The sequence below is a fragment of the Pelodiscus sinensis genome, chromosome 1 (genome assembly GCF_052426305.1).
Source record: "Pelodiscus sinensis isolate ZL-2025 chromosome 1, ASM5242630v1, whole genome shotgun sequence".
Taxonomy (NCBI): domain Eukaryota; kingdom Metazoa; phylum Chordata; order Testudines; family Trionychidae; genus Pelodiscus; species Pelodiscus sinensis.
The window spans coordinates 233,428,390-233,452,878 of record NC_143052.1 but is presented as its reverse complement, the minus strand read 5'-3'; the positions used below and the strand labels follow the sequence as shown (position 1 = coordinate 233,452,878).

Here is a 24,489-nt window from a genome sequence, read left to right as displayed (position 1 = left end):
CCAGAGATTCTCACCCAGTAAGGGACAGACCAACCCAATACTAAAAACCACACTAGGTGGTGCTAGTGATTCAGTTGGCAGGTAAGAGCATGGGAGGTATACATAAATAGCCAGGGTTCAGTAGGTCATAAGCACTCCAGAAAAGGCCTTCTAGTGGTATGATGTTATCACTCTGGGCTTTAGTCCTGTATTTCTGTTCTGTATTCCAGCTGAGCATGCCCCTTTCTTTGTTTAAATTTTCTCTGTATTTGTTTCTTTAACAGAATTTAGATGGATTCATTCACTGTATCATGTAACTATTTACAGATGCATTTTCCCTCTTCCTCAAATATTATATAGCCTTCACTGTAAACTACAAAAAGTAGGTAAGTTCAGGCAAATTCTGATAGGGTCTCATTTCTCTTCCTTTAAGACTTATTATTGTGCTTTCTGAGGGATGTGACAGGCACATACTGTTAATGTTGTTGATGTATTTCTATTGCAATATTTCATTACCAATGTATTTTTTATATTTTCACAAAGTCTAGAACATTAATAAAATCCAAGCTAAGATCACAATAAATAGCAACTCAAAAGCACTTTGCCAGCGTTAACTAATCCACACAATACCCTTCTGAGAGACACTGAACATTTCATCCAGTATTAAAAGCAGTCACTTCATACATTAAATATGGCAGCTGCACCACATAGCAGTTCCACTTCTTAAGCATTAGCTTGAATAGGGTTTAGTCACTAAAATCAACACCCTTCATACAATACCTTTCAAAAAAATAGTATCTCAAAACACTATATATAAAATCAATGGATTATTTTGTTCACCACTGAAAAGAAGCAACTTTAGTACACCAGCAAAGGGAGATCACCTAGATTAAACAGGAGTATAGCAGCTATTTTGCACAAGCAATACCAGGCATTTTAGGGACACTTTGTAGGCTGGGGTTTCTTTTCATCTTCTAGTTTACAAAGTAAGTTAGTCAACTACAAATTCACACTCGTTGATTTACATAAGTCAAATGGCACTTTAAGTGTCATTTCTTCCCTTTCAATCTCTTTAAGAGCAAATTTAGCAACTATTCCTTGCCCATCTCTCCTAACACAATTCGATATCGTAAACATACAACACATATCAAAGAGAATCAAGTGATTCACAGGCAACAGGGCAAATATACACTCACCTATGATCTGAATTCTCACTGATTCCCGCCCACATTCTGAACAAATTCTCATGCAAATCCCAGTCTGAATCCCATGCATCTTCTTGCATCGTTAAGCTGTGCTGAATTTTAGGTTCAGCTAAAAACAAAAACACATTGTTATACAACCCCTCAATATTAAGGGTGGATTAATTTGAGATTTTAATTGTAGAAATGAAAATTACTTACATTTAAATAAGAAAGGCAATCCAGCGTAACAGTGATTCCCGCACTGTAATCCAGGATCAAAATATATATTTGCTATCTGCAAATTGTACAAGAATAATTAATCAAACAAGCATCCGTGATGACTAAAATAGAGAGAATAAATTTATCCAATAACTCCAAAACTGCCAGTGTGTTATTTTAAAGAAAACCCACCTATTAATTCTAAGCAATATATAAAAATCTCCAACCTTTGATTTTTTTCCTGGCTCTAAATCTTCTTTATTGCTCCTTAATCTCTTGTAATAAAACCGCACATCTTCAGACAGAGAACGTAAATGTTGTATTTTCACCTTCTGAGAGAAGGAATTCAGAATATTTAAACTCTGATGAACTATTTTCCCCTAAAAAGAAAAAAGAAAAAAATACTGTGTACATTTCTCCCACTCACAACAGGCAAGACATCAGAAATTACTCTCTACCCACGTAGGATTTACCTACCGTAGTATTTTGGAGAAGACATACACAATTTTGTTCTTCCCTCCCATATTGTCCCAAACAGAACCAATTTCTCTCTCAATATATCTCACTACTGATGTGTAAAAGGGAAGTCAAATCCCCCGGAGCCATTGATTCCCCTATGAGGGGCACGTACAATATACATACATTGCTAATGCTTAGATATATTTGCTATTTGTATAGGAGTAAGACATGACAAAGGTCAAGGCCTGTCACAGGTAATAACTTATAATAAGGAGACGAGGGGAAGTGAAACCAGTCTTCTGTTAAGTAGAGATATGGATAGATTCCACATCCTTTAAACTTGTGACCGGCTAAAGCAGGAAAGGAAAAAGGGAAGTATGGCTTGCCCATTGTTCAGCAAGTAGGCACTGTATTTAACCTCATTTGGAAAATTAACCTGACCTATAGGAATGCTAAATGTCAAAGATGAAGTAACCTATCATGTTAAGGCACCTAAACCAGGAAAGATGTGAACCCTATAAAAACCCCTGCCTATGAGATGTTGGTCGTCGGCTCTGATTTGAACATTGAGTTCCTTAGCCGTACCTTGGTTGCAACCAATAAACTTGAGTTGGACCCAGCCTGAAAGTGTGACTCTCTTCTTGGGGTAAATCAGACTAGCCTCCAAGGGGACGAAACCAGCAATTTATGCAACAAATTGGCGACCCAGATGGGACCTCCCTTGGACTACTCCGGAGTCGGACGACAAGATTCGCCGTAGGTGACCGTGAAGTGCGCACCGGACTGTTTGAGTCCGTCACGGCACCGAAAGCGTGAGTCGGGACATCCGGAAAGTTAAAGGAGTCTCTATTGAATGAGTCACACGAGGCTGTCAGGTCCGAAGAAAAGAGGAAGGCGCCGGGGTATAGACGGAGTGAGTATACCTATTCCTGTGTTCTAGCAGATATTGATCTGTAAGTTTGCACTCAGCATATAGGTCTGAGTATTTGTTTGTCCCCCGGGGGCGTTGCGTTCAGCACATAGGTCTGAACATTGGAAAGAACACAATATTGTGGAATTGGGTCGCTCCCAAAATGGTAGAAACCTCTGTAAGCCCCAGAAGGAACACCATGAACCCGTGGGTTGCGTGGGGAAGTTATGAGGAGTTAGGAAAACTCCAGTGGATTGCTTTTGTTTTTAGTAGGAGTACTCTTGTTCTTTGTTTTAATGATTTGTTGGAAACCTAAATTGTGAAACCACAGGTTTGTGTGTAAGCATGACTGTCGCTGACCAGGTCTGAGACTTAAGCTGACTCCAGCCGCCCCAAGAATCCTGCAAGGGGAAACCCGATGACCAGGATTTCTTGATTGCAAGGGGGGTCAGCCGAACCTCGTGACCCAGCGAGTCTCTAAGCCCCTGTTTGTCTATATTTGTTACTGTTTGATAGGCCCGTCTTAAGTGTCACGGCTCCATAAGGGCACACCGGTGTCTCTAGTGAGGCAGCCAAGCGCTGGACCCCTCTCTGAGTTCGGACGCTAAAAGCTGGTGTGGTGTCATTCCATCGACACACGGAGCCGCGATAAAAGCTTGTTGACTCTGTGTGTGTGCGCGCAATATATATAAATAGATAGATATGGGTTCGGAAAGTTCCCGGATAGAAAACTCCGCAACCCCATTGGGGATGCATGTTACAGAATTTTAGTAATTTTAAAAGTGACTATAGAGTAAAAATGGCAAAAGGTGAGTTAATTAAATTTTGTCAACTTGAGTGGCCTACTTTTGGTGTCGGATGGCCAGATACGGGCTCCTTTGATGTAAACCTGGTATCCCTAACACATAGCATTGTGACGCGGGACGGACAGTGGGATCACTTCCCATATATTGATTGTTGGTTATTCCACGTCCAGGATCGACCAAAATGGATATTAAAATGTAGTATGGGTGTGTGTAAGGTCATGGCTGCAAAAGCAAAGACCTTGAGAGGTAAACGCCCTGGAATACTGGCTCCCTCTAGTGATGAGGAATTTGAGCCCTATGGAAAAAAGAGGAAACCCCCTTCTTCTTCAGGAGGGTCTAGCCCTATTAGAGAGAATGAGAATTGTTCCTCTCCTGCCACTTCAGGAGGAAACAGTAACTCTGAAATCATAAGTGAACTTACATCTGAAAAGTTACCCCCCCTTATCAGACTCCTGCTGGTCCTGGATTCACTTCAGCCCCCCCTGCAGAGGCTGAAGTGAGGGGGGGGCTGAGCCAACAGGGTGGACTACTCCATTCAGGCAAAAAAGTACTTCTTGCGAAAAGGCCCATCAGATCCGGGATCATCATACCATCAGTACCCCCTTAGAGAAGTAATAGAGGAGGGAAGATAAGAGAGCGCAGAAGCAGATGGCAGTGCTGGCTGCAGCACTCTCCAGCAATCAGAGGCCGGACCATAAGGGGCCCCCCTCAGAAAGGAAAGGGACGGGTAGCAGTTGATGAATGTGTGCACTGATGGGGAAAAAGGACATTGGAAGAGAGACTGCCCAAAAATTGAAGGCAAAGGGGAAGAAAAGACAACCGGAGAACCGCCAGATGCGGGCAGAATCCTCCGGAGAAGAATCTAGTTGAAGGGGACGGGAATCTAAGGCCACCACCCTACGAGCTAAAGCTCGAAAGGATCCCATGGTAAAAATAAGGGTGGGTGGCAGGGACTATGAGGCTCTGGTGGATATTGGAGCCACGTTCTCTATGATCCCCATAAAACCCCCTTCAGCTAAAGAAAGTGGAAAGCATGTGACGATAGAAGGAATTGAGGGAAAGAGAAGCAGGCTACCCGTATGTAGACCCCTCCTCACGAAGATTAGAAAAAAATTATGCTAGAGCATGCCTTTGTTGTTTCATCTGCATGCCCAGTTGCCCTGCTAGGGCGAGATATGCTAATTAAGCTGGAAGCTAAAATTTTCTTCCGTAGTGATCAGAATGTAGTGCAGCTGCCAGTGAAACAGGGCTCAAATTACCAGATGGCCCTCTGTGCAGCTGAGATGCTGTTAGAGACAAAAGGGACTGAGTTCTTAGAAGGAGTCAATCCATGTGTTTAGGCAGATGAGACCCCTGCCCGAGCAAAGTTTGTGACTCCAGTAAGAATTCCTTTCATTAAAGGAGAAGGCTCTGTGGGTGTAAAGCCATATCCCCTGAGAGAGAAAAAAGAGCCACCTGGATAGGCTTAAAGCCATTAATCGAACAATTCAAAAGATATGGCTAGGTAGTAGAAAGTTCCTCTCCCTTCAACACCCCTATTTTAGGGATGCCAAAACCGGATAGCGTCTCATAGACTCGTGCAAGACTTACGGGCAATAAATAAGAAAGTTCTTGTAGACCATCCTATGGTCCCCAACCCACACACTATCTTAACACAAATTCCAGCAGACACAACAGTGTTTATGGTATTAGACTTGAAAGATGCTTTCTTTTCTATACCTTTACACAAAGATAGTTGAAATTATTTGCTTTTGAATGGGAAGACCCGGACACCCATCACAAAACCCAGCTGTTGTGGACTGTGTTGCCCCAGGGTTTTGTGTCATCCCCCCATATTTTTGGGACGACATTGCAAAAAGACTTAGAAGACTGGAGGGGGCAGCACCCTGAGGTAGCTCTCCTCCAGTATATTGATGATTTGTTGATTACCAGTCCTGATATGCAAAAGGGGAAAAAGGGCAACGGAGCCCCTGTTGAATGCCCTAGGGAAGAAGGGATATAAAGTTTCACAAGAGAAGGCCCAAATATGCACCTTCCTAAGCTATGAGATTGAAAAGGGAATGCGGGCTTTGAGCAAGGATCGAATCCAAGCAACTTCAGGAAATTCTCGAGCCCTTCTTAGCAAATAGATAACGACAGCCTCTACGGCTAGAAACGCAGGCAACCCAAAGATGTTTCACAACATATGAGTGGGGGCCATCCAGAGGAAAAAACATAACAAACAGTTAAAACCTTTCCCTCACACGCCGTTATAATTGGCTTGAGGGCGTGGGGGAAGGTAACTTAAAAGCCACCCAAATGTCAACCAGTAGAAATTGAATGTGAAGATGTAATCACTAAAAACTAAATCTGCCCTAACAAGGAGACACATTCTGCAACATAAATCTCCTTACAGAACATGAGCAAGTGATTCACCCCAGAGCCAGCAGCATAACTCAACTGCTGCAGCCTGGATGTTATGAAAATCATATACTGAAAAGAATTAGGAAGTGTGGGGGCTAATTAGAAAGCCCACTCTCCTTACCAAATTAATGCTAGACAAATCTGTGTAATTAAGAAAAGTAATTTAGCAGGATCAAGACAGATCATAAGAGGAAAAAAAGAGTCCGGTCTGCAATACGAGAGGGAAACAGAACCATGCCACTGTTGGGGAGGGCTAGCAACTCTAAGGTAATTCAAGGGAGTGGAAGGTCACGAGTACCGATGAAGCGCTCTTGTTCTCAGAAAATTGCAGCTCACTCGCACATGAAAATGGTAAGGAACTAGCTGTAACCCTGTTCCCCTAGCAGATCTTAGGCAGTATTTTAAGTTATAATAGGCCACCCCGATGGGGGGGAGAAATGTTTTCTTGTCTTTCAGATCATCAGAAAGCGCTGGCGCCAGTTGAAGAAAAACAACAACAAAATGCCATGGTTCTGTGTCATGACATGTGTTTGTGTTCTGTCCAAGTTTGTCTTGTGTGTCTTAATTGTAATACGTATTGCAAATGTTGTGAATAGAAAATTGTTTAGGCTAGGAGAATGTTAACAATGTCTCCACAGGTGAACAAAAAGAACTGGAAGGAAGCAAGGAGTACATCACGTGAACAGAAGGATGGGAGACAGTACTAGCTCCTTCCCACCAGACTAGTTTTGCTTTAATGGCCATTGCTAACTTGCCCTCATTTGGATATCATCAACCAGGACTTTAAGGACAAAATGGAGCCTCCCAGTTGTGCACCATGCCCTGAACAGGCCCCTGTTCCAGAACAAGGACAACTGTCACTGATCCTTACCTTGATGATGTTCCACACTGGTACAGACCAGCTGTGTGCTAAACTGGCTAATCAAATTGGCAAATGCCTGAGTAGGCAATAACAAGGCTTAGCAGATACCATCGCAGATTGGTTTGAGCCTGGAAAAATTGTATGAGAATCCAGACTTGTAAATGCAGTAATATCCAGTGCCCGTAAAGGCCTACACACCAGCCAAGCTAATCAATTGATCCTAAATAGTTTGAAGGATCTGTCCAGCTCTGTAGACCTAACCTGATGTTTGGACCAGAAGCTAATTGGATTAGAAGTAAAATAAAGAAATTAGAAGGCCAGTATTGAAGAATAAGGTAAGCTTTAGCCACTACCACTTAGTTCTTATGATGGTGAGTCCCCAATCTCCCCTGTGCCTACCCATGGGAGTAGGGAAAGAGAGAATCCATGAGGACCCAAAGGCCCACCTGGACAGGGCATAGTACAACCATTTGTTTTTGGTCCCTCTGAGGATTCCTCACTCATATCAGATCAGAATGGTAACCTCCCTGCTTGTACCAAAGCAAGGGCATATAGATAGAATAGAAGGCATTGCTTATTCTGAAGGTGTGGGAGCCTCCCTATACCCAGGGATTGTTGCACCCACTTTGATAAGGAAATTTTATGTACCTGCCCATTTAACATCATGACGAATCTGCCTAGGCTTGATGTGGTTGTCATAGAAAAACAAATGAACATCGAGCTGGTCCAAATGAACGGTACCTACTGGTGTTTGACTACCCAGACAGATCACTCCATCCTGCCCCTCTGTATATCCGTCTGTGTGCATAACAGTCCCTCATCAAGCGGCCTAACCGTCAATAGAATGTGGATATATCGCACTTTGGTAGTGGAGATAACCACACATGAGATGCTGAGTGGCACGGCGGAAGTAAGTACCAAGAGGAGGGTTTACTGGCCCTGCAGGCAAAGATCAAGAAGTTGGTGGCCAATGCCCAAAGATATATCGGGGCTGGCCGTCTGAGGTACACACAGATAGGGAAACACCGTGGACCATGCCAAACACCTATCTCTGCAGCACTCAACCAGGCAGTAGAGGTCAAACCTATAATCATGGGCAGTGCCAGTAAGGCGACGAAATATCTTGGGGATGGATTTGAATAGTGTATGCCAAATTATGTAGAGAGTTTAGATTTTAACATTTATAATAATGATAGTGCTGTACCAGCATTTCCAGAGTAAATTAAAATCCCTTAAATTGTTGTATTTAACCTAGTAGATTAAGAAGAACCCCAAAGTCAAGAGAAAAGAACTATAGGAGTAAACTGAGGCAGTCCATGGTATCTTGCTAAGGACTAACAAACTCAAATCATTAAGTCAGCCTGAGAAGCGTATGCTACAGCAGTAACTGCGACCCTGGTTCTCCTGGCAACCACATGCCAAAAAGGCCTCACTTTGATAAGGCCGGTATCAAGCAACCGCGTGGGATTGTTTTTATGGTTTGCTTTATTCCTAGGAAATAACCTTGGTTCCAAAAGAGCTAGCTGGCTTTTGGCTCAGAGAATAAAGACTCTTATGTCCATCAGCGCTGTGAAGTGCCAAGAACTGACTGTTAGCCAATGCTTCCCATTGCAAAATGATCCTACCCCGACTGCTGATAAGCCTCTCTCTTCTGGTCCTGCTTTCCCACCTGTTGGACACCAGAAGAATCGAAATATTACAGGGTGATGTGCTAGTAACCTCTCCCCTGCATGATGCTGAACCACGACTGTTTCAAAGAAAAAGAGGAAAACTCTTGTTGTGCTATGTTGGTACACATTCCTGTTTAGTTTTGTTTTGTTGTGATTATATTATGCTTAATGCCCTGTTTTATACCTTGTATAATTGCCTCTATATGTCGCACTGTATTGACTACTGTCAACCGTGAAATGCTTGTACATTACCAAAGATTAGCCAAAGAAGAAACTGATGAGGTATAAGAAAGAGAAAGCCTCTTGAGGGGGGAATTGATGTGTAAAAGGGAAGTCAAATCCCCCGGAGCCATTGATTCCCCTATGAGGGGCACGTACAATATACATACATTGCTAATGCTTAGATATATTTGCTATTTGTATAGGAGTAAGACATGACAAAGGTCAAGGCCTGTCACAGGTAATAACTTATAATAAGGAGACGAGGGGAAGTGAAACCAGTCTTCTGTTAAGTAGAGATATGGATAGATTCCACATCCTTTAAACTTGTGACCGGCTAAAGCAGGAAAGGAAAAAGGGAAGTATGGCTTGCCCATTGTTCAGCAAGTAGGCACTGTATTTAACCTCATTTGGAAAATTAACCTGACCTATAGGAATGCTAAATGTCAAAGATGAAGTAACCTATCATGTTAAGGCACCTAAACCAGGAAAGATGTGAACCCTATAAAAACCCCTGCCTATGAGATGTTGGTCGTCGGCTCTGATTTGAACATTGAGTTCCTTAGCCGTACCTTGGTTGCAACCAATAAACTTGAGTTGGACCCAGCCTGAAAGTGTGACTCTCTTCTTGGGGTAAATCAGACTAGCCTCCAAGGGGATGAAACCAGCAATTTATGCAACACTACTATGCAAAGAATCACCCTAATTATTCTGAGGATGATTGGTAAGATAATTTTTTTTAGATATTACCCACACTTATCTGACTCCTTTTATATTACAAGGGCCAAAAGAATGTGAGCAAGAGCTGGATTTTAGGTTCTACCCACCCTATGAAGTGGAAGGAGAACAAGCCGATTCTGATGGAACTGGTGCTTAGGTGCAAACATATAGAAGTATTTTGAAAAGGACAATAATTTTGGATTCTGGAGTGCAATACTCTGAGCTATCAATGAGTTATGAGTGTGTACATGGTGAAATTTAGAACTGATGTAGTGCTTTAGAAACACTTACTGCTAAACCATTACAATCACAGTCAAACTGAATGAAGCTTTCAAAAAAAGTTGATAAAAACAGATGTTTAACAGAAAAAAATTGAAATTCCAAGTTTTTCTACAAGCTTAGGTCATCCATAAAGCAGGTCAGTAACACTTCATCATTTGAAAGCAGAAGGGTTAGGTGACTCACCTAAGTGTCATTTGCAGGTTTTATTGCAAGAAGAGGACTAGAAACTTACTTCTTTCCCTCAAACGTAATCTGAGATTTACCCTTTATATATCTCAGTACTGAAGATAAGGTGAGGAATGGAAGTGAGGCACAACGGTGGGCCTGCAAGCTCCAAGGATGGCTGTAGGCTCAAGGAATTCTTGAAGTATCCCAAACAAGAACAATCACCAAAAAGCGATGCTGGTAAATGAAGGAATAGTTTACTGCATGGCTTTGTCCTGATTAATGGACACACACTCCAGAGCCCCATCCATGAAGCTGTGCAAACACACCCATCTTTTATCAATGGGCAATTTTAATCGAAACACTGTTTTATAAATGACACTTAGGTGTCGGACACAGGCAAGCCAGGGGCTGCTTTCAGCGCCCGGGGCCTTAAGTTCTCCACCCTTGCTAAAGCTGAAAGGGATATTAAAACAGTTAACCGGTTAATCGTTAATGCTTAACCAGCTGTTTAACTTAGGGCATGCTGCCAGTCCTGCCATGGCCGTATGGTCCAGCTGCAATAGTGGGGTCCCACCAACTGACCGATCACTGGCCGCTCCACAGCCAGGGCTGCTCCAGCCTATTGGAATTCACTAGCAAGTCTATTAACTGGTAAAATTACCAATAAGCCTCTTGCTTACAGGTTAACTTTTAACATCCCTAATAACGAATATAATTAGATGCCCTTCTCTTATTCCTAGCAATAATGCAGAAGGAACGAGGAAAAAACTAACTACAGCTACAACATAATAAAGCTCAAAAAAGAGCCAAATCTGGAACAGAAATCAATATCCAGGGCTCTATTCATGTAATACAATACAAGAGGAGTTGAGTTGTGTCTCGTGCCATCTATGTGAGGTAATAAAAGCTTCTGTACTGATGGTTAATAAGAGTTTAAGAATTATCACCACTGTTCCTTCTAGCATAGACATTTACAAGACATAAAGCAAATCTTAAGGGAAGTTGTACCTGAAAAGGATCAGGAGGAAAAAAAAAAGTAAAATATTGTAAACAAAGTATCTTACTGGAAAGGAAGGTGGAAGGTGAATGTGTTTAGGAGAGCAAGTCAGTGAACCCACAGCAATTACAGCCTTCACAGGAATTGTTAAAATCTGAAAGAACAAAAGAAGTTTAGTAATATACATTCCCCAAATGGAATCTTTATAAGTATGCCTATTCAACCTTTTATATCCACTTTTAATTACACCAAAATATTTTCTTAAAAATCTAAAGTTCTATTAATTATGTTTATTTATACAGAATAAAGACAACAAACTTGACATAATATGACAATCCTATGTGTAAAGTTTAATACAAGGATGATTATTTTAACATATCATCCAGTCAAATATCTTAATTCTTCAGCTAATTTTCATTTCTCAAGTAAAATTATCACGAAAAGATTAACAAGCACGTTTTTCCTTAATCACATAACATAAGAACGGCCGTACTGGGTCAGACCAAAGGTCCATCTAGCCCAGTATCCTGTCTACCGACAGCGGCTAGTACCAGATGCCCCAGAGAGGGTGCACCGAAGACAATGATCAAGCAATTTGTCTCCTGCCATCCCTCTCCAGCCTCTGACAAACAGAGGCCAGGGACACCATTTTATCCCATGGCTAATAGCCTTTTATGGACCTAACCTCCATGAAATTATCTAGCTTCTCTTTAAACTCGATTATAATCCTAGCCTTCACAGCCTCCTCTGGCAAGGAGTTCCACAGGTTGACTACACACTGTGTGAAGAAAAACTTCCTTTTATTAGTTTTAAACCTGCTACCCATTAATTTCATTTGGTCTCCTCTAGTTCTTCTATTTAGGGAACTAATAAATAACTTTTCTTTATCGGCCCTCTCCACACCACTCATGATTTTATATACCTCTATCATATCCCCCCTCAGTCTCCTCTTTTCTAAACTGAAAAGTCCCAGTCACTTTAACCTCTCCTCATATGGGGCCCGTTGCAAACCCCTAATCATTTTAGTTGCCCTTTTCTGAACCCTTTCCAAGGCCAAAATATCTTTTTTGAGGTGTACAGATGTGGTCTCCTCACAGTATTCAAGATGTGGGCATACCATAGTTTTGTACAGGGGCAGTAAGATATTCTGTGTCTTATTTTCTATCCCTTTCTTAATAGTTCCTAGCATCCTATTTGCCTTTTTGACCGCTGCTGCACACTGTGTGGAAGTTTTCAGAGAACTGTCCACGATAACTCCAAGATCGCTTTCCTGATTTGTCGAAGCCAAATTAGCCCCCATCATACTGTACGTATAGTTGGGGTTATTTTTCCCGATGTGCATTACTTTACAGTTATCCACATTAAATTTCATTCGCCATTTTGTTGCCCAATCACTCAGTTTGGTGAGATCTTCTTGGAGTCTCTCACAGTCTGCTTCTGTCTTGACTATCCTAAACAGTTTTGTATCATCTGCAAACTTTACCAACTCACTGCTTACCCCTTTCTCCAGATCATACACTCATTCTATCATTGTATATTAAACTCCATGCCAGGCAGAACAACACATACAAGCAACTTACAACATTTCAGTGTAAGAAACAACATTTTTGTTCCTTCTAGGAAAATACAATGGCATCTTCTCAAAAATACTGCACTTGTTTACACAGGAGATATTAAACTGCTCTAGAAGCACTATAAATGATAGTGACTTATTAGCTAACATATAGCTATCTACACAAACATCAGTTTTAGTAATTGGACTATATATAAATAATATTATAGATTAACATATACAGGCAGTCCCTGGGTTACATGGATCCGACTTAACATCGGATCCCTACTTACAAACGGGGTGAGGCAACCCCGCACTAGCTGCTTCCCCCCAGCAGACCAGGGAGATGCGAAGCTAGCGCCCCCCACAGCAGACCAGGGACACGCGGAGCAGCTTTTCTCAGCAGACACCTCCGCTTGAGAATAAAGGACTGAGGGAAGTGAGGTGTGGGAGAATAGAACTGAGCTCTGGAGAAATGTTTGTCTAGAGTTTCCCCTACAATATGTACCAGTTCCAACTTACATACAAATTCAACTTAAGAACAAACCTACAGTCCCTATCTTGTACGTAACCCGGGGACTGCCTGTATATAACATATCTATCAGTCCAAAAAGTCCTCACAATCAGAAGATTTAACAGTTGCCTGAAGGGTCAAATATGTATGCATCTGTGCATAAGCAAACAAATGCCAATATTATTTCTGCCAAACACAGAATACCTGAACATTTTTTAAAAGATCCTTTTTTCCCTAGCTGCATCCAAAGTATGGCATAAAATACCATGCTTCATAGCTCCATATACCCACAAAAACAAACAGAATGTTCACAATATAGCATGCAGTATCAACACACATTCATAGACCTTGAAAGTTAGTTTTTAACAAATTCTGTTAAAAATTAAAGCAATCCCATTATACACTGCAAGGTTACTCCTCTTATTGTAGGTATTAGAATATATCTTATTTTGTGGATATTAGCACTGAAAACCAAAAAGGTCAAGTAAAGTAACTTTTTACTACCATGTGCCAATAACCATATGACTCCATATTGTGGACTGACAGACATTCTATGTCTCAAAAAGGAGGTTACAAAAATCTGAGATATTATGCTTTCACACAAATAACTGACTGATACATTGTAATGACAATATATCACATCAAAAGATCCATTCTGTGCTGCACTGAGCATCAATGCACTTGGACTTATGTGATTGCATAATACATTGAAATACAAATTCCAGAAGCAGAGTGAAATTTGCCTTTTTAAAAATAACTTCAGAACAAATACAGTACCACTGTGAATCATTGCAACATATACTTTATAAAGTAATCTAGCCACAGGGATCCAGACATGTCATCAATGGAACTTTTATGACTTTGCACTTAATTACTAATGTGGCTTGCAGCATCAAGGAATTACTGCACCACTATAAGAGCTACTTTTGATAATTAATCTCTCAGTCAATTAAAAACCTTAAAGTATAGCAAAAAATACTAATTCACAGTAGGATGAAATGGCTTTTACACAAAAAAGAAAATATAACAATTAATTTATCAGTGGCAGCACTACTGTCATTTAGGTAAACAATTAATATACCTCATAATCAGTTGTGATTTGTATGGCTCCATCATGAATTCCTTCAAGTTCTTTTGCTATTAGTTTTACTCTAAACACAGCATAATAACCAGATGTTAATATTACCTGAAAGTGATAGAAATATAAGTTTCATTTTTATTTTATGCCACATTTTCCCACTGTATTTAAATGGAAATATTACAAGTAAGCAAACCTAAAAAATGGTTAAGTTCTATATACCATATACCAGTACAGAATCTGTTTAAATTACACACACTGGCTACAAAATAACTTCTTCTTTCAACTTAGTATTCGGACTAAATGGACTGCAAATTTCTCAGCCCAGGGGAAATGTTTTTAAAATGTGTTTGCAAGCCACTATGAACACTTATAATGTTACCTAAACTAATATTTCTAAAGTTTCCCTTTATAAGGCCTAACTGTTCAAAACAGCATACAGTTTCTCAAAATGCAAGGACACTTTTGCTACTCTGTTTCCATGAAACTCCTGCTACACAGAAAAAACATATTACAGTAAAACTATAATAGTCTGGCATCCAACTGTTCAGCACTCCTGATACTCCGGCATCAAAATGCCAAGCGCTCCTGACCAGCTGATTAAAAAGCCTGCCGCTCAGCACACATGCTGGCTGTAACCAGAGGGACCATAAGGCTGGGGAGGGAGTGGGATCATGTTACAGTATGGAGAAGAGGTTTTGCTTCAGGGAAGAGGAAAGGGGAGGGGAGAGGGAGGAAGATTGTGTTCTGACCAGCTGATAAGCCATGCAGCTATACCGGACCTCCAGATTCTCCAGCAAATCTGATAATCCGGCACCACCTAGGTCCAAAAGGTGCTGGATTATCAGAAGTCTACTGTAGTATAATTCCCCACCGCTCCTGTAACAATATATCATGACAGAGGGCACAATGAATTATTAACTATAGTAAGAACAGCAAACTCAAGCCTGGGATTCCTGGCTGCCATGCATTGATGTGAATAATAGTATTTTGATTTAATACTGTAAGCAGAAACACTGATAGTGCAGTGCATCAATGGTAAATTCCTGCAAGTGGCCTGTAAAAACCAACATCTAAAACACTATAAAAATAACTGTTTCTGTCTAATGTCCATCTCTATCAGAAGACAGACAAGGGGCCACAGATTTGGCTTAATTAGGCCACAAATTTATTCTTTTCTCCCCTCCTGCTGCAAGGGAGCCCTTAAAGGGGCAATGCACCCTTTCTTCCAACTAGCTAGACCAGTGGTCCCCAACCTTTTGGGGCTGCCAGGCGCCTGGGGGCGGGGCCATGCACGTGCCGGGTGCCCGGGGGCGGGGCCACCCATGCACCGCACTCCCGGGGCAGTGCCGCTCCTGTGCCATGTGCCCAGGGGCGGGGATACCAATACGCCGCACACCCAGGAGTCAGCAGCACCCATGTGCCTGGGGCCGGCACTGCTTCTATGCCGCATTCCCAGGGGCAGGGACACCCATACGCCGTGCACCTGGGGCCGGCATAGCCCATGTACCGCGTGCCCGGGGAGGGGCCACCCATGTGCTGTGCGCCTGGGGCTGGTGCTGCCCCTTTGCCGCGCTCCCTGGGGTTTGCTTGAATCACTATCACTTCCCTAGTTCACAAAGTTCATTTATCTCTAGAAAGTGACTAGGGAAATAATTACTAAGCAACGATGCAGGAAGCATGTATACCAAGATTCAGCTTTCTGATAATTTTATTTTAGAAACTGATCAATCCATCAAGTGTATCCTTAGACAACAATTACCCCACATATGAACATTTATTTTTCCTTCTACTCAAAACATGCTACCTTGTACATTATCTTACTAATAGCTTAATGAAAGAAAGTTATACAGGCTGCACCTCCCAAAACTGTTATTCTCTAGTCCAGCAACATCCATGGTCTGGCAGATCATAGAAGTTCCTTGATCAGAGAACCATGGTAGCCTAGGGGCAGGACAATCCAGGAGGGGCTGGGCTGAAGCAGTGGGATGGGGCAGGAGCTGGCAGCAGCCAGCAGTGCAGCTGGAGCCAGCAGCAGCCCCTGGCAGCTCCTGATAACCTATGGCACTGGGACTGGGTCAGGGCACAAGACCAAGCCTGCAACAGCCCATAGCAATGCAGGCCTGGGGCCAGAGCCCAAGGCAGCCCATAGAAGTGGGGCCAGAGCTTGCGGGCTGCTGCAGGGCAGACCCTGCACTCTCAGCAACCCATCGCAGCAAGACTGGGGCCAGCGGCAGCCCCAGAAACATATGGCAGGGTAGGGCCGAAGTCCTGGATAGCTTGCGAAAGTGAAGCCAGGGTCCGCAGGCTGCCGTGGGGGTGGGAACCAGAGCCCTAGCACTTGGCTGCCTCTGGCAGCCCAAGCAGAGCCAGAACCAGCCCTCAGCAGCATGTGCTGTTAGAGTCTAGTAAGCAGTTTGGCCAGGGCAGCAGCAGTGGTGCCAGCAACCCAGCAGGGGCTGGAGGCAATCCCCCAGCCCACTTCCCCAGCTGGCAGAGTCAGCAGCTGGGGGCTGTGGTAGGTAGCCTTCTCTAGTCTGGGACTGGTTCGGTCCCAAAGGTGCTGGATAATTGATGTCTAACTTGTACTTAAGTCATTCATTGCTATATAATCACTTATAAATGTGCTACATGGAGCTGTTAATTTAGGACTCAAGAAAAAGGGCTTACTTACTGAAGACTGATCAGATACACTGGCATTTTCTAGTTCTGGAATGTTGGCAATTATTGTGGTTCTATTGCCTCTCTCAGTAACCAGGAGTTCTACAGCCAAGCCATCCCCTATAACATGCCAGCTTTTTATAGCCAGCTTAAAAAAGACAAAGATGACAATCTCAATGACAGATACAAAAAATGTATTACAGAACAAACAGTAATTCAAAATATGTTGAAGCTTACCTCAATGGGATTACTGTTGATGATTGCAAATAAAATGCTAGTAGTTTCTGTGGCACTCAATATGCCAAAATCTATGAAACGTTCCTCGAGTTTAGGAGGCAATACAAAGTACTAGAAAGATTAAGAAAGACATTGTAGATGCACTTCAAAATACACATTACATTCAAAATCATTCATTAGCAAATACATTAATAAGGGAAAGCATTAAAAAACTGGGACTATACTTTACTCTATATGTAAACTAAAACTACGTAATTGAGCAAGTGTGGAAAAAACAGGAGGAAAACCTATCACATTAACCCAATCCCCAACAAATTATTTAGTATGTTGAGAAGCTTGTGGAGAAAGGGGCAGCAAAATTTAGTTCACTTTTTTGTTCATTTTTTTGTTTTGAATCACAAAGGAACTGAACAGTCACCATGGAGAAACAAAACCAAGTTAGTATCAGGTATTCTTTGACCTTGCATGAAATTTCAAGGAAAAATAAATACTTACATCTAAAAATCCAGTATATGCTCGCACAGGTAGTTGAAATTTGGAAGCATTGGTGATAAGTAAAATATTGTTATCTATATGAACAGATGATGTGGAAGGCATAAAATAAAGTGTGAAAATATATATGGATTCATTAGGTGGGATCAAGACTGGTTTGCTGAAGTTCTGGACCTAAATTAGTGAAGAAATAAGACCAATGTTAAAATTTAATATAGTACAGTTAATTTAAATATTTAAAATAGGTAAAGCTTTCATTGGAATTGGACTTACTTTAAACATTGTTTTTACTTCCTCTGGTAACACCACATCATGAATGAGGACTGCAAAATTGAATGTATTTGTAAGATATATTGGCCTTTCCACAGAATCAGCAGGACTGTCCCGGATATGAAACAATGTGGCAGCATGGTCAAATCCCAAATACCTATTTAATCAGAAAGATTCATCAAAAACTTAAGACTTGCCTAAAAAATTCTCGTGCTCTTTACTGCAGACTAAAATTAGTTAATTTACACAAAAGGGATGGTTCTCCCACTGTATAGTGACCTCTTATTTCAGTACTACATGGATACAGTATTTTGTGAGCTTTGAATATTTGATTATCATAAATTAATGAGCTCAGAAGGTCACACACAGCACACTGAATCATCCTAGGAGGCATACCTGGGAGGTCGACAAATGCCTTTGATGTCGACCCCCGTGCGTCCAGACTACCGCGCTGAGCCGACAAACAGCTGATCGGCTCAGCGCGGCAGGCATGTAAATTTAAATGAAGCAGCGATTATTTAAATCGACGCTTCATTTTCCTATGCCTCGTAGCCTAATCTACATGCCTCTGTCACCAGAGGCATATAGTCTAGACATACCCAAACTGTTTGCTGTAAGAGAATAGTAACAATGCTGTTACAGAGCAACTCCTCAGTTAAATTATTAGAAAATAAACTTGCATTCACAGTTGAGTACAACTGAGTAACAACTAATAAGGAGAGGAGTATCCCTGATATATTTTCATAGATGAGCTTTAAATTGTTAAAATCTGACTGTAAAATTGTGTCTTTTCCACTCTTGCTTCAGACTACAGTGGCAGGGCAATCCAAGCACAAAACAATAGTTGTTCCAACTTTTAGAACAGCAGTTTTCAAACTTGAGCAACCTGAGAACCCTCATTCTGATTTAAAAATGTTCATGGGTCTCCCTCTCCCCCCCTCAAGCTAGCTTGTAATTTTCCCTGGAGGGTGCTCAACCTGCACTCAGCCTCAGGCCCCATCCTCACTGCACCCCTTCTACCTACCACCATAATTTCTCCATGGGTCTCTGAGCCACTTTGAGAACCACTTTTTAAAACAGAGGAGGAAGTGATAAAAGTTTGTCTCTGAAACTATGATATACGTAGCTATAAGCCACTTAGAAAAATAACTCATGAAAGCCAGAGTCCAAATCTTCAAATTAGTTTATGTATTACTGAGTAACAGTGGCTTATCTATTCTCCCAAGAAAGTTAAAATTGGAACATGTGCTATTGGAAGAACTCCACAGATAGAATATGTGGGCAACAACATTATTCCACAAAACACAATAAAAGAGAAAAACAGCTGATTCTAGGTGTTAATTTTTCCATCAGCACTTAAAATATGCAGACTTACCCATCTAATATTTCTACTTGATATGGAATTTCAAGTTTTGAATAACTCTTCTCTTTTGCTTTAACAGTTATTTTTCCAGAAGACTGAGCAGGTCTTTTTGCTTTTGATGCTGTACATGTAGAATAAAGTACATTAGTGATCACTTTATTTACATAAAATAGTAAATAAAATAGCTATTATTCATTTTTCAAATTTGTTAAGCCATTAAAAGCTAACTGCTGCAAACTAGTAGTTGAATCATTTCTCTCACCTCAATGATTTATACATAAAATACTAAGCTCTCATTTTTTTATATGCATCAGCAGATGGGTAATCGTCACCCACATACTAGGACAAAGTTATTTAAAAACCACATGATCTCTATCTTCATGTTCCTTATTCCAAAGAACAGTGTTAAGTTTAGCTGTTGCTACCACAGGAGATACGTGGTATAGAAAGTCTCAGAGGGGTAGCTGTATTAGTCTGTATCTGCAAAAACTACAAGGAGTCCTGCGGCATCTTAGAGGCTAACAGATTTATTAGGGCATCAGCTTTTGTGGGTAAAAACTGGAACTACTGCACTTCATCAGATGAACTGAAAGTTACAGAAGTAGGGGTGTATATATAAGGACTAAGTTGCTTGTGTTTAAGAAGCTAATCAAAGTAGTGGAATTGAGTCATTCACAGGATTTGGTGTGAAAATATGACTATCCAGAGAAGGGAAATTGCCTTTGTAATGCATTAACCCCGCGTACCTCAAACTGTGGGTCCAGACCCCCCAGGAGGTCACAAGCAACTTAGAGGTGGATTGCGGTATCACAAAGTTTGAGAACCCCTGCATTAACCTGTTGAAATCCTTATTCAATCCTAAGGTGATAGTGTTGAATTTGCAAATGAATTCCAATTCAGTTGTCTCCCTCTGTAATCTGGATTTGAAATTTTTTTGAAGAAGGATGGCTACTTGAAATCCATTACTGAATGTCCAGGGTTGTTAAAATGTTCCCCTAGAGCAGGGGTCTCCAAACTTTTCAGCCCGAGGGCCGCATTAACTATCAAACAGCAGTTCGGGGGCCGCTTTCACGACGGGGAATTTCAGTTGCCTATTGCGCCCTCTGTCGCAGCGCGGCCGGTACTCTGACCATGCACTCCCTCCAGTGCTGAAGGGGAGGGAAAGGGGGGCCCGGGCCCACCCTCACTCACGGGCCCCAGCCCAGGGCCCTAAGGACACGGAACCAGCTGGCTCCGGTCCGGCTGACGGGGCTCCTGCCGTAACTCGTCAGCCCGCCAACTCTAACGAGTTCTGCCCTGGGCTGCTTCCTTTCCCTCCTCGTGTGACCCTCTACCTCCCCCCACCGTGGGGCGGTCACCTTTGATTCGTCCGTCAGGCTGACGGTCGTATATCCAGACGCCCACCCCTCCCGCCGGGGCTGGTCCTGCCGTCTGGGTGGCCGTCGGGTCTGGACTCCTGAGAAGGGGGGGGGGCGTTTCCCCCTGCTCTCCCCTTCCTCTGCACGCTGTCCTCCCCTCCTGCTTGCCACCGCTCACTCCTTTCCCCCCCCCCCGGGCGGAAGGGGTCACCTTTTTAAAGTTCCCGCCGGGGTTCACGTTCCCCCGCACGTCGCCGGGCAGGCGTTACCACCACAGCCCATCCTGCCCCCTGATTGGCCGGCTGCCCTGTCAGTCTGGGCGGGGGAACGCTGCCCGTGCTAACCCCCGCCCCCTGCGCCGTTTGCCGCCGCGCGGCCGCTTGTCAGCGGAGCGGCCCGCTTCTCCTGCCCCGGCGCGGCGTGAGTACACGCCGCACACCCCCGACAGGGCCCCCCCCCCGCTGCAAGAAGGGCCCGTTCGGCGGCGCCCCAGGGACAGGCGGGGGTCGCCTCGTCACACCGGCACGCGGAAGGCGGGGCCAGACAAAAAGGTCTCCACGGGCTGGATGAGAGGGCCTCACGGGCCGCATCCGGCCCGCGGGCCGTAGTTTGGAGATCCCTGCCCTAGAGGTTTGTGTGTGTTACCATTCCTGAGATCTGATCTCCGCCCATTTTTATTTGGCATATAGACTATCCAGTTTGTGTCCTAAAGACTGTAGAACATAGACCTGATGAACTGTAGTGCCACAAGCTGGGAACTGGACCAGGTTCTGAAGAGCCAGTTATCTAAGTATGGAAAAATTTGGGATTTGGTGCTTGTGCAGAAAAGCTGCCACCACCACCATGCACTTAGCAAATATGGGGGGGAGGGAAGAGGGCCGACTGCAGAGAGGTCAAATGGCAGAACTGTAAATTGACAGTGGTTCCTATTCACCACAAACCTCGGATACTTCCTGTGCGAGCAGATAATCGCTATGTGAAAATATGCATTCTTTAGTTAAGGGTGGCAAACCAATCTGCCAGATCCAGAGGGAATAATGAAGGCTAGCGAGACTCTGTGGAATTTGCATCTTTCTATGAATTTGTTTAGTTCCCGCAGGTCTAGAATGGGTCTGAGATACCTTCCACATTGTTTTCGGTATTAGGAAATACCAGGAGTAAACCTCTTGCCCCTGTGCTCCTGACCACCCCCCTCCCCCCAATGAATAAACCTTGCAGCCAGGTCTAGATGCTTCACCTTCTTATCCTTGGGAGAAGGCCCTTGGAAGCAATGTCTCTCCCTTTGATTAGCCACAAACATGCACAAGAAGTTGGGGGTGTGAGGGTAAAAGTAGTTGTTACTTTGTCCCCACAAAGGGATATATCTTTAATTTTTCTTGGCCAAGGGCTGCAGCATAAGAACGGCCATACTAGGTCAGACCAAAGGTCCATCTAGCCTATTATCATGTCTTCCAACAGCAGCCAATCCCAGGTGCCCCAGAGGGAGTGAACAGAACAGGTAATCAACAAGTGATCCCTCTCCTGTCATCCATTTCCAACCTCTGACCCATCCTGACTAACAGACGTTGATGGATGTAACCTCCATGAATGTATCTAGGTTTTTTTTTTAAATTTGTTAAAGTACTGGTCTCTACAATATCCTCTGGCAAGGAGTTCCACAGGTTTTACTGTGCTACATGAAAAAAAGCCTTCCTTTTGTTTGTTTTAAACCTGCTACTTTCATTTGGTGACACCTAGTTCTTATGTGATGGGAATCTCTTTTCCTTCACTTTCTCCTTGCCTGTCATGATTTATAGACCTCTATCATACTGCTCCCTTTTGGTCTCCTCTTTTTTAACCTGAGAAGCCCCAGTTTTTTAAAATCTCTCTTCATATGGCATCCATTCCAAACCCCTAATAATTTTTGTTGCCCTTTTCTGAGGTGAGGCAGAGGTTTGCCATAGGGTCTTTGGTTTTAATCAGAAGCAAGGAAATTCTGAATGGGCCTGATGGAGCTAGTATATTGTCTATATATTGCTTGGCATCATCTTCTGCATCCTCTGCTTGGATGCCTAACCCTTGAGTCACCCTATCCAACAACTGTTGAAGACTCTAGAGTCCTGCAAGGGCCAGGGCCACAGTCAAACCCGCCACTGCTTCATCAGACGAGGTGCAAAATGATTCTATTAGAGGCAGTGGCTGTTCCCCGCCATCATCTCCCTCAGGGTCTCACATCCGAGGGTGCTGGTTGGTGCCAGCAGTGAAGCAACAAGTGGAGGAGTCCCAAAGAATGCCTCGGAGTTGACTGCACAGCAACGTGCCTAGAGTCAGTTCTTTGCATCTGGGTCAGTGTAGCTTGTGGTCTCAACCAGGGTACCATGTTGGTAATGTCATCTGAGTTGGTGCCTGCATCAATTAGTGATCCTGGCTCACAGTGACTGCAGTGGTGGTTGCGACCTGCTATGATGCCAAAGTGGCATGAATCAGTGACATGGTCAGTGCCTGGGCTACAAATTTCACCCACTGCTCAGCTGCCTATGGTGGGATGAAGTGGCTGACATCACAGGTGCCACTCCTAAGTGTAACTGTTAGCTCCTATCCTGTCCTTGGTGGAAGGCCCAGAGGATCAAAAATGGCCACTGGGGTGGCCACTGGGATAGCTGAGATCTCCTCTGGTGCCGAGACGACAGCCACCGACTTCCCATATACCCTGATCTGTAAGAGTGATTCAGACTCTCAATAAGATGACCAAAGAGAGGGGTGGTTCTTCTTGATGCTGATCTGATTGATGCTGCCAATCAGCTACAATCCCTCGCTGGACGAGGGATGTTGTGTCTGGCACTGGGATCTGATTGGATACATGAGGCTGCCTCCATGAGAAGGATACCGAGCTGCTGTACCCTTTCCCTTATGGTTCTTGGCCTCAATTCCCTGCAGATCTGGTGACCCTTTCCCAAGCACTTCAGGCAGGAGGAGTGTAGGTCTCTCTTTAGCATGCACTTAGAGCAGTACTGGCACGCCTTGAAACCTGGGGATTGAGGCATGCCCCAAAAACAGTTCTAAATGAACTGCAAGGTGAACCCCCTCCCCACTTATCTTACAACTAACTGCTACTAAACTATAAAGACTAGACTAAACTATTTACAACAGAATGAGAAAGGTGCTAGTCTGCTTAGAGCAGGGGATGCTCTAGTTACCGTCCTTGGCGGTAAGAAGGAACTGAAGAATGAAGAGTCAGTGCTGCTCTATATTGGTGGCCATTTGGTAACACTTCAGGAGGCATGGAAGCTGACCCTACGGCTAGTTGCTGGAGGAAATTTTTTCCAGCTACTATGCATGAGCGCACACCCCACCCCACCCCAGCCTGATTGGAATGCACTTGAACAAAATACTCTGAGAATGTTGGAATGCCTTATATACTTATTCTGATATCTCAATACAAAATGTGGTAGAACACAGGTATGTTTTATGTGCTTTACCCTAGAAAACTGCAGGGAATATTGACCATGTAAGGTTAGGTTGGAAAAAGAAATGCAACATCAAGTTTAATAGACCAGAGGAAATATACACAATAGCCCCTGTGAGCAGTTATGTGTTTTCCCTGATGGAAAGAATACCAGCACAAGTTCTGTTCTGCACAGTAGTCTTGCAGAACAATATAAATGTAAAACTCACAGCAGAATGTTGGAGAGGATGCCACGGTTCACAAAATCATTTTCACATTTTCAGGAATAGCCCCAAATTGAAATGTTTCTGATCTGATGTTGAAAATACTGTAGATCCTAGAAAGATGTATCCTGTCCAAATTCTTATTACTGAAGTGTAAGAGTATCCTGCTTTGTTGAAATGCAGATACACCTTTACCATTCTTTAACAGTCAGCTAAAAATGGATATATTCTATAGTCAATTCTGCTTATGCATACTATCAGTTGGAACTCCCTAGTCCAATATCCTCGGGATCGGACTGGTCCCGAAAGAGTGAATGTGCCAGACCAGAGGAGGTCCAATATCAGTGGCCCACCAACCCAATCACCCTGTTGCCACCCTGCCAGGCTGCTTCAATGCCATGGTCCCAGGGGCCCCCCTTGTCAGGCTATTGTGCCGCT

The 24,489-nt window shown here is 43.2% G+C and overlaps 1 protein-coding gene across 4 annotated transcripts in view; it reads right to left on the bottom strand.

Moving 5' to 3' along the window:
- TMEM131 (transmembrane protein 131) overlaps positions 1–24,489 on the bottom strand; it is a 168,115-nt gene that overhangs the window by 50,056 nt on the left and 93,570 nt on the right. For all 4 annotated transcript variants that reach the window (XM_075916531.2, XM_075916529.2, XM_075916530.2 and 1 more), the window contains exons 13-22: positions 19,058–19,166; positions 17,686–17,839; positions 17,416–17,586; positions 16,921–17,031; positions 16,697–16,831; positions 14,026–14,130; positions 10,946–11,032; positions 1,610–1,762; positions 1,383–1,458; positions 1,176–1,293 (exon numbers count right to left, since the gene is read on the bottom strand). In XM_075916531.2, the coding sequence (XP_075772646.1) occupies positions 1,176–1,293; positions 1,383–1,458; positions 1,610–1,762; positions 10,946–11,032; positions 14,026–14,130; positions 16,697–16,831; positions 16,921–17,031; positions 17,416–17,586; positions 17,686–17,839; positions 19,058–19,166 (1,219 nt within the window). The remainder of the gene's footprint in view (positions 1–1,175; positions 1,294–1,382; positions 1,459–1,609; positions 1,763–10,945; positions 11,033–14,025; positions 14,131–16,696; positions 16,832–16,920; positions 17,032–17,415; positions 17,587–17,685; positions 17,840–19,057; positions 19,167–24,489) is intronic.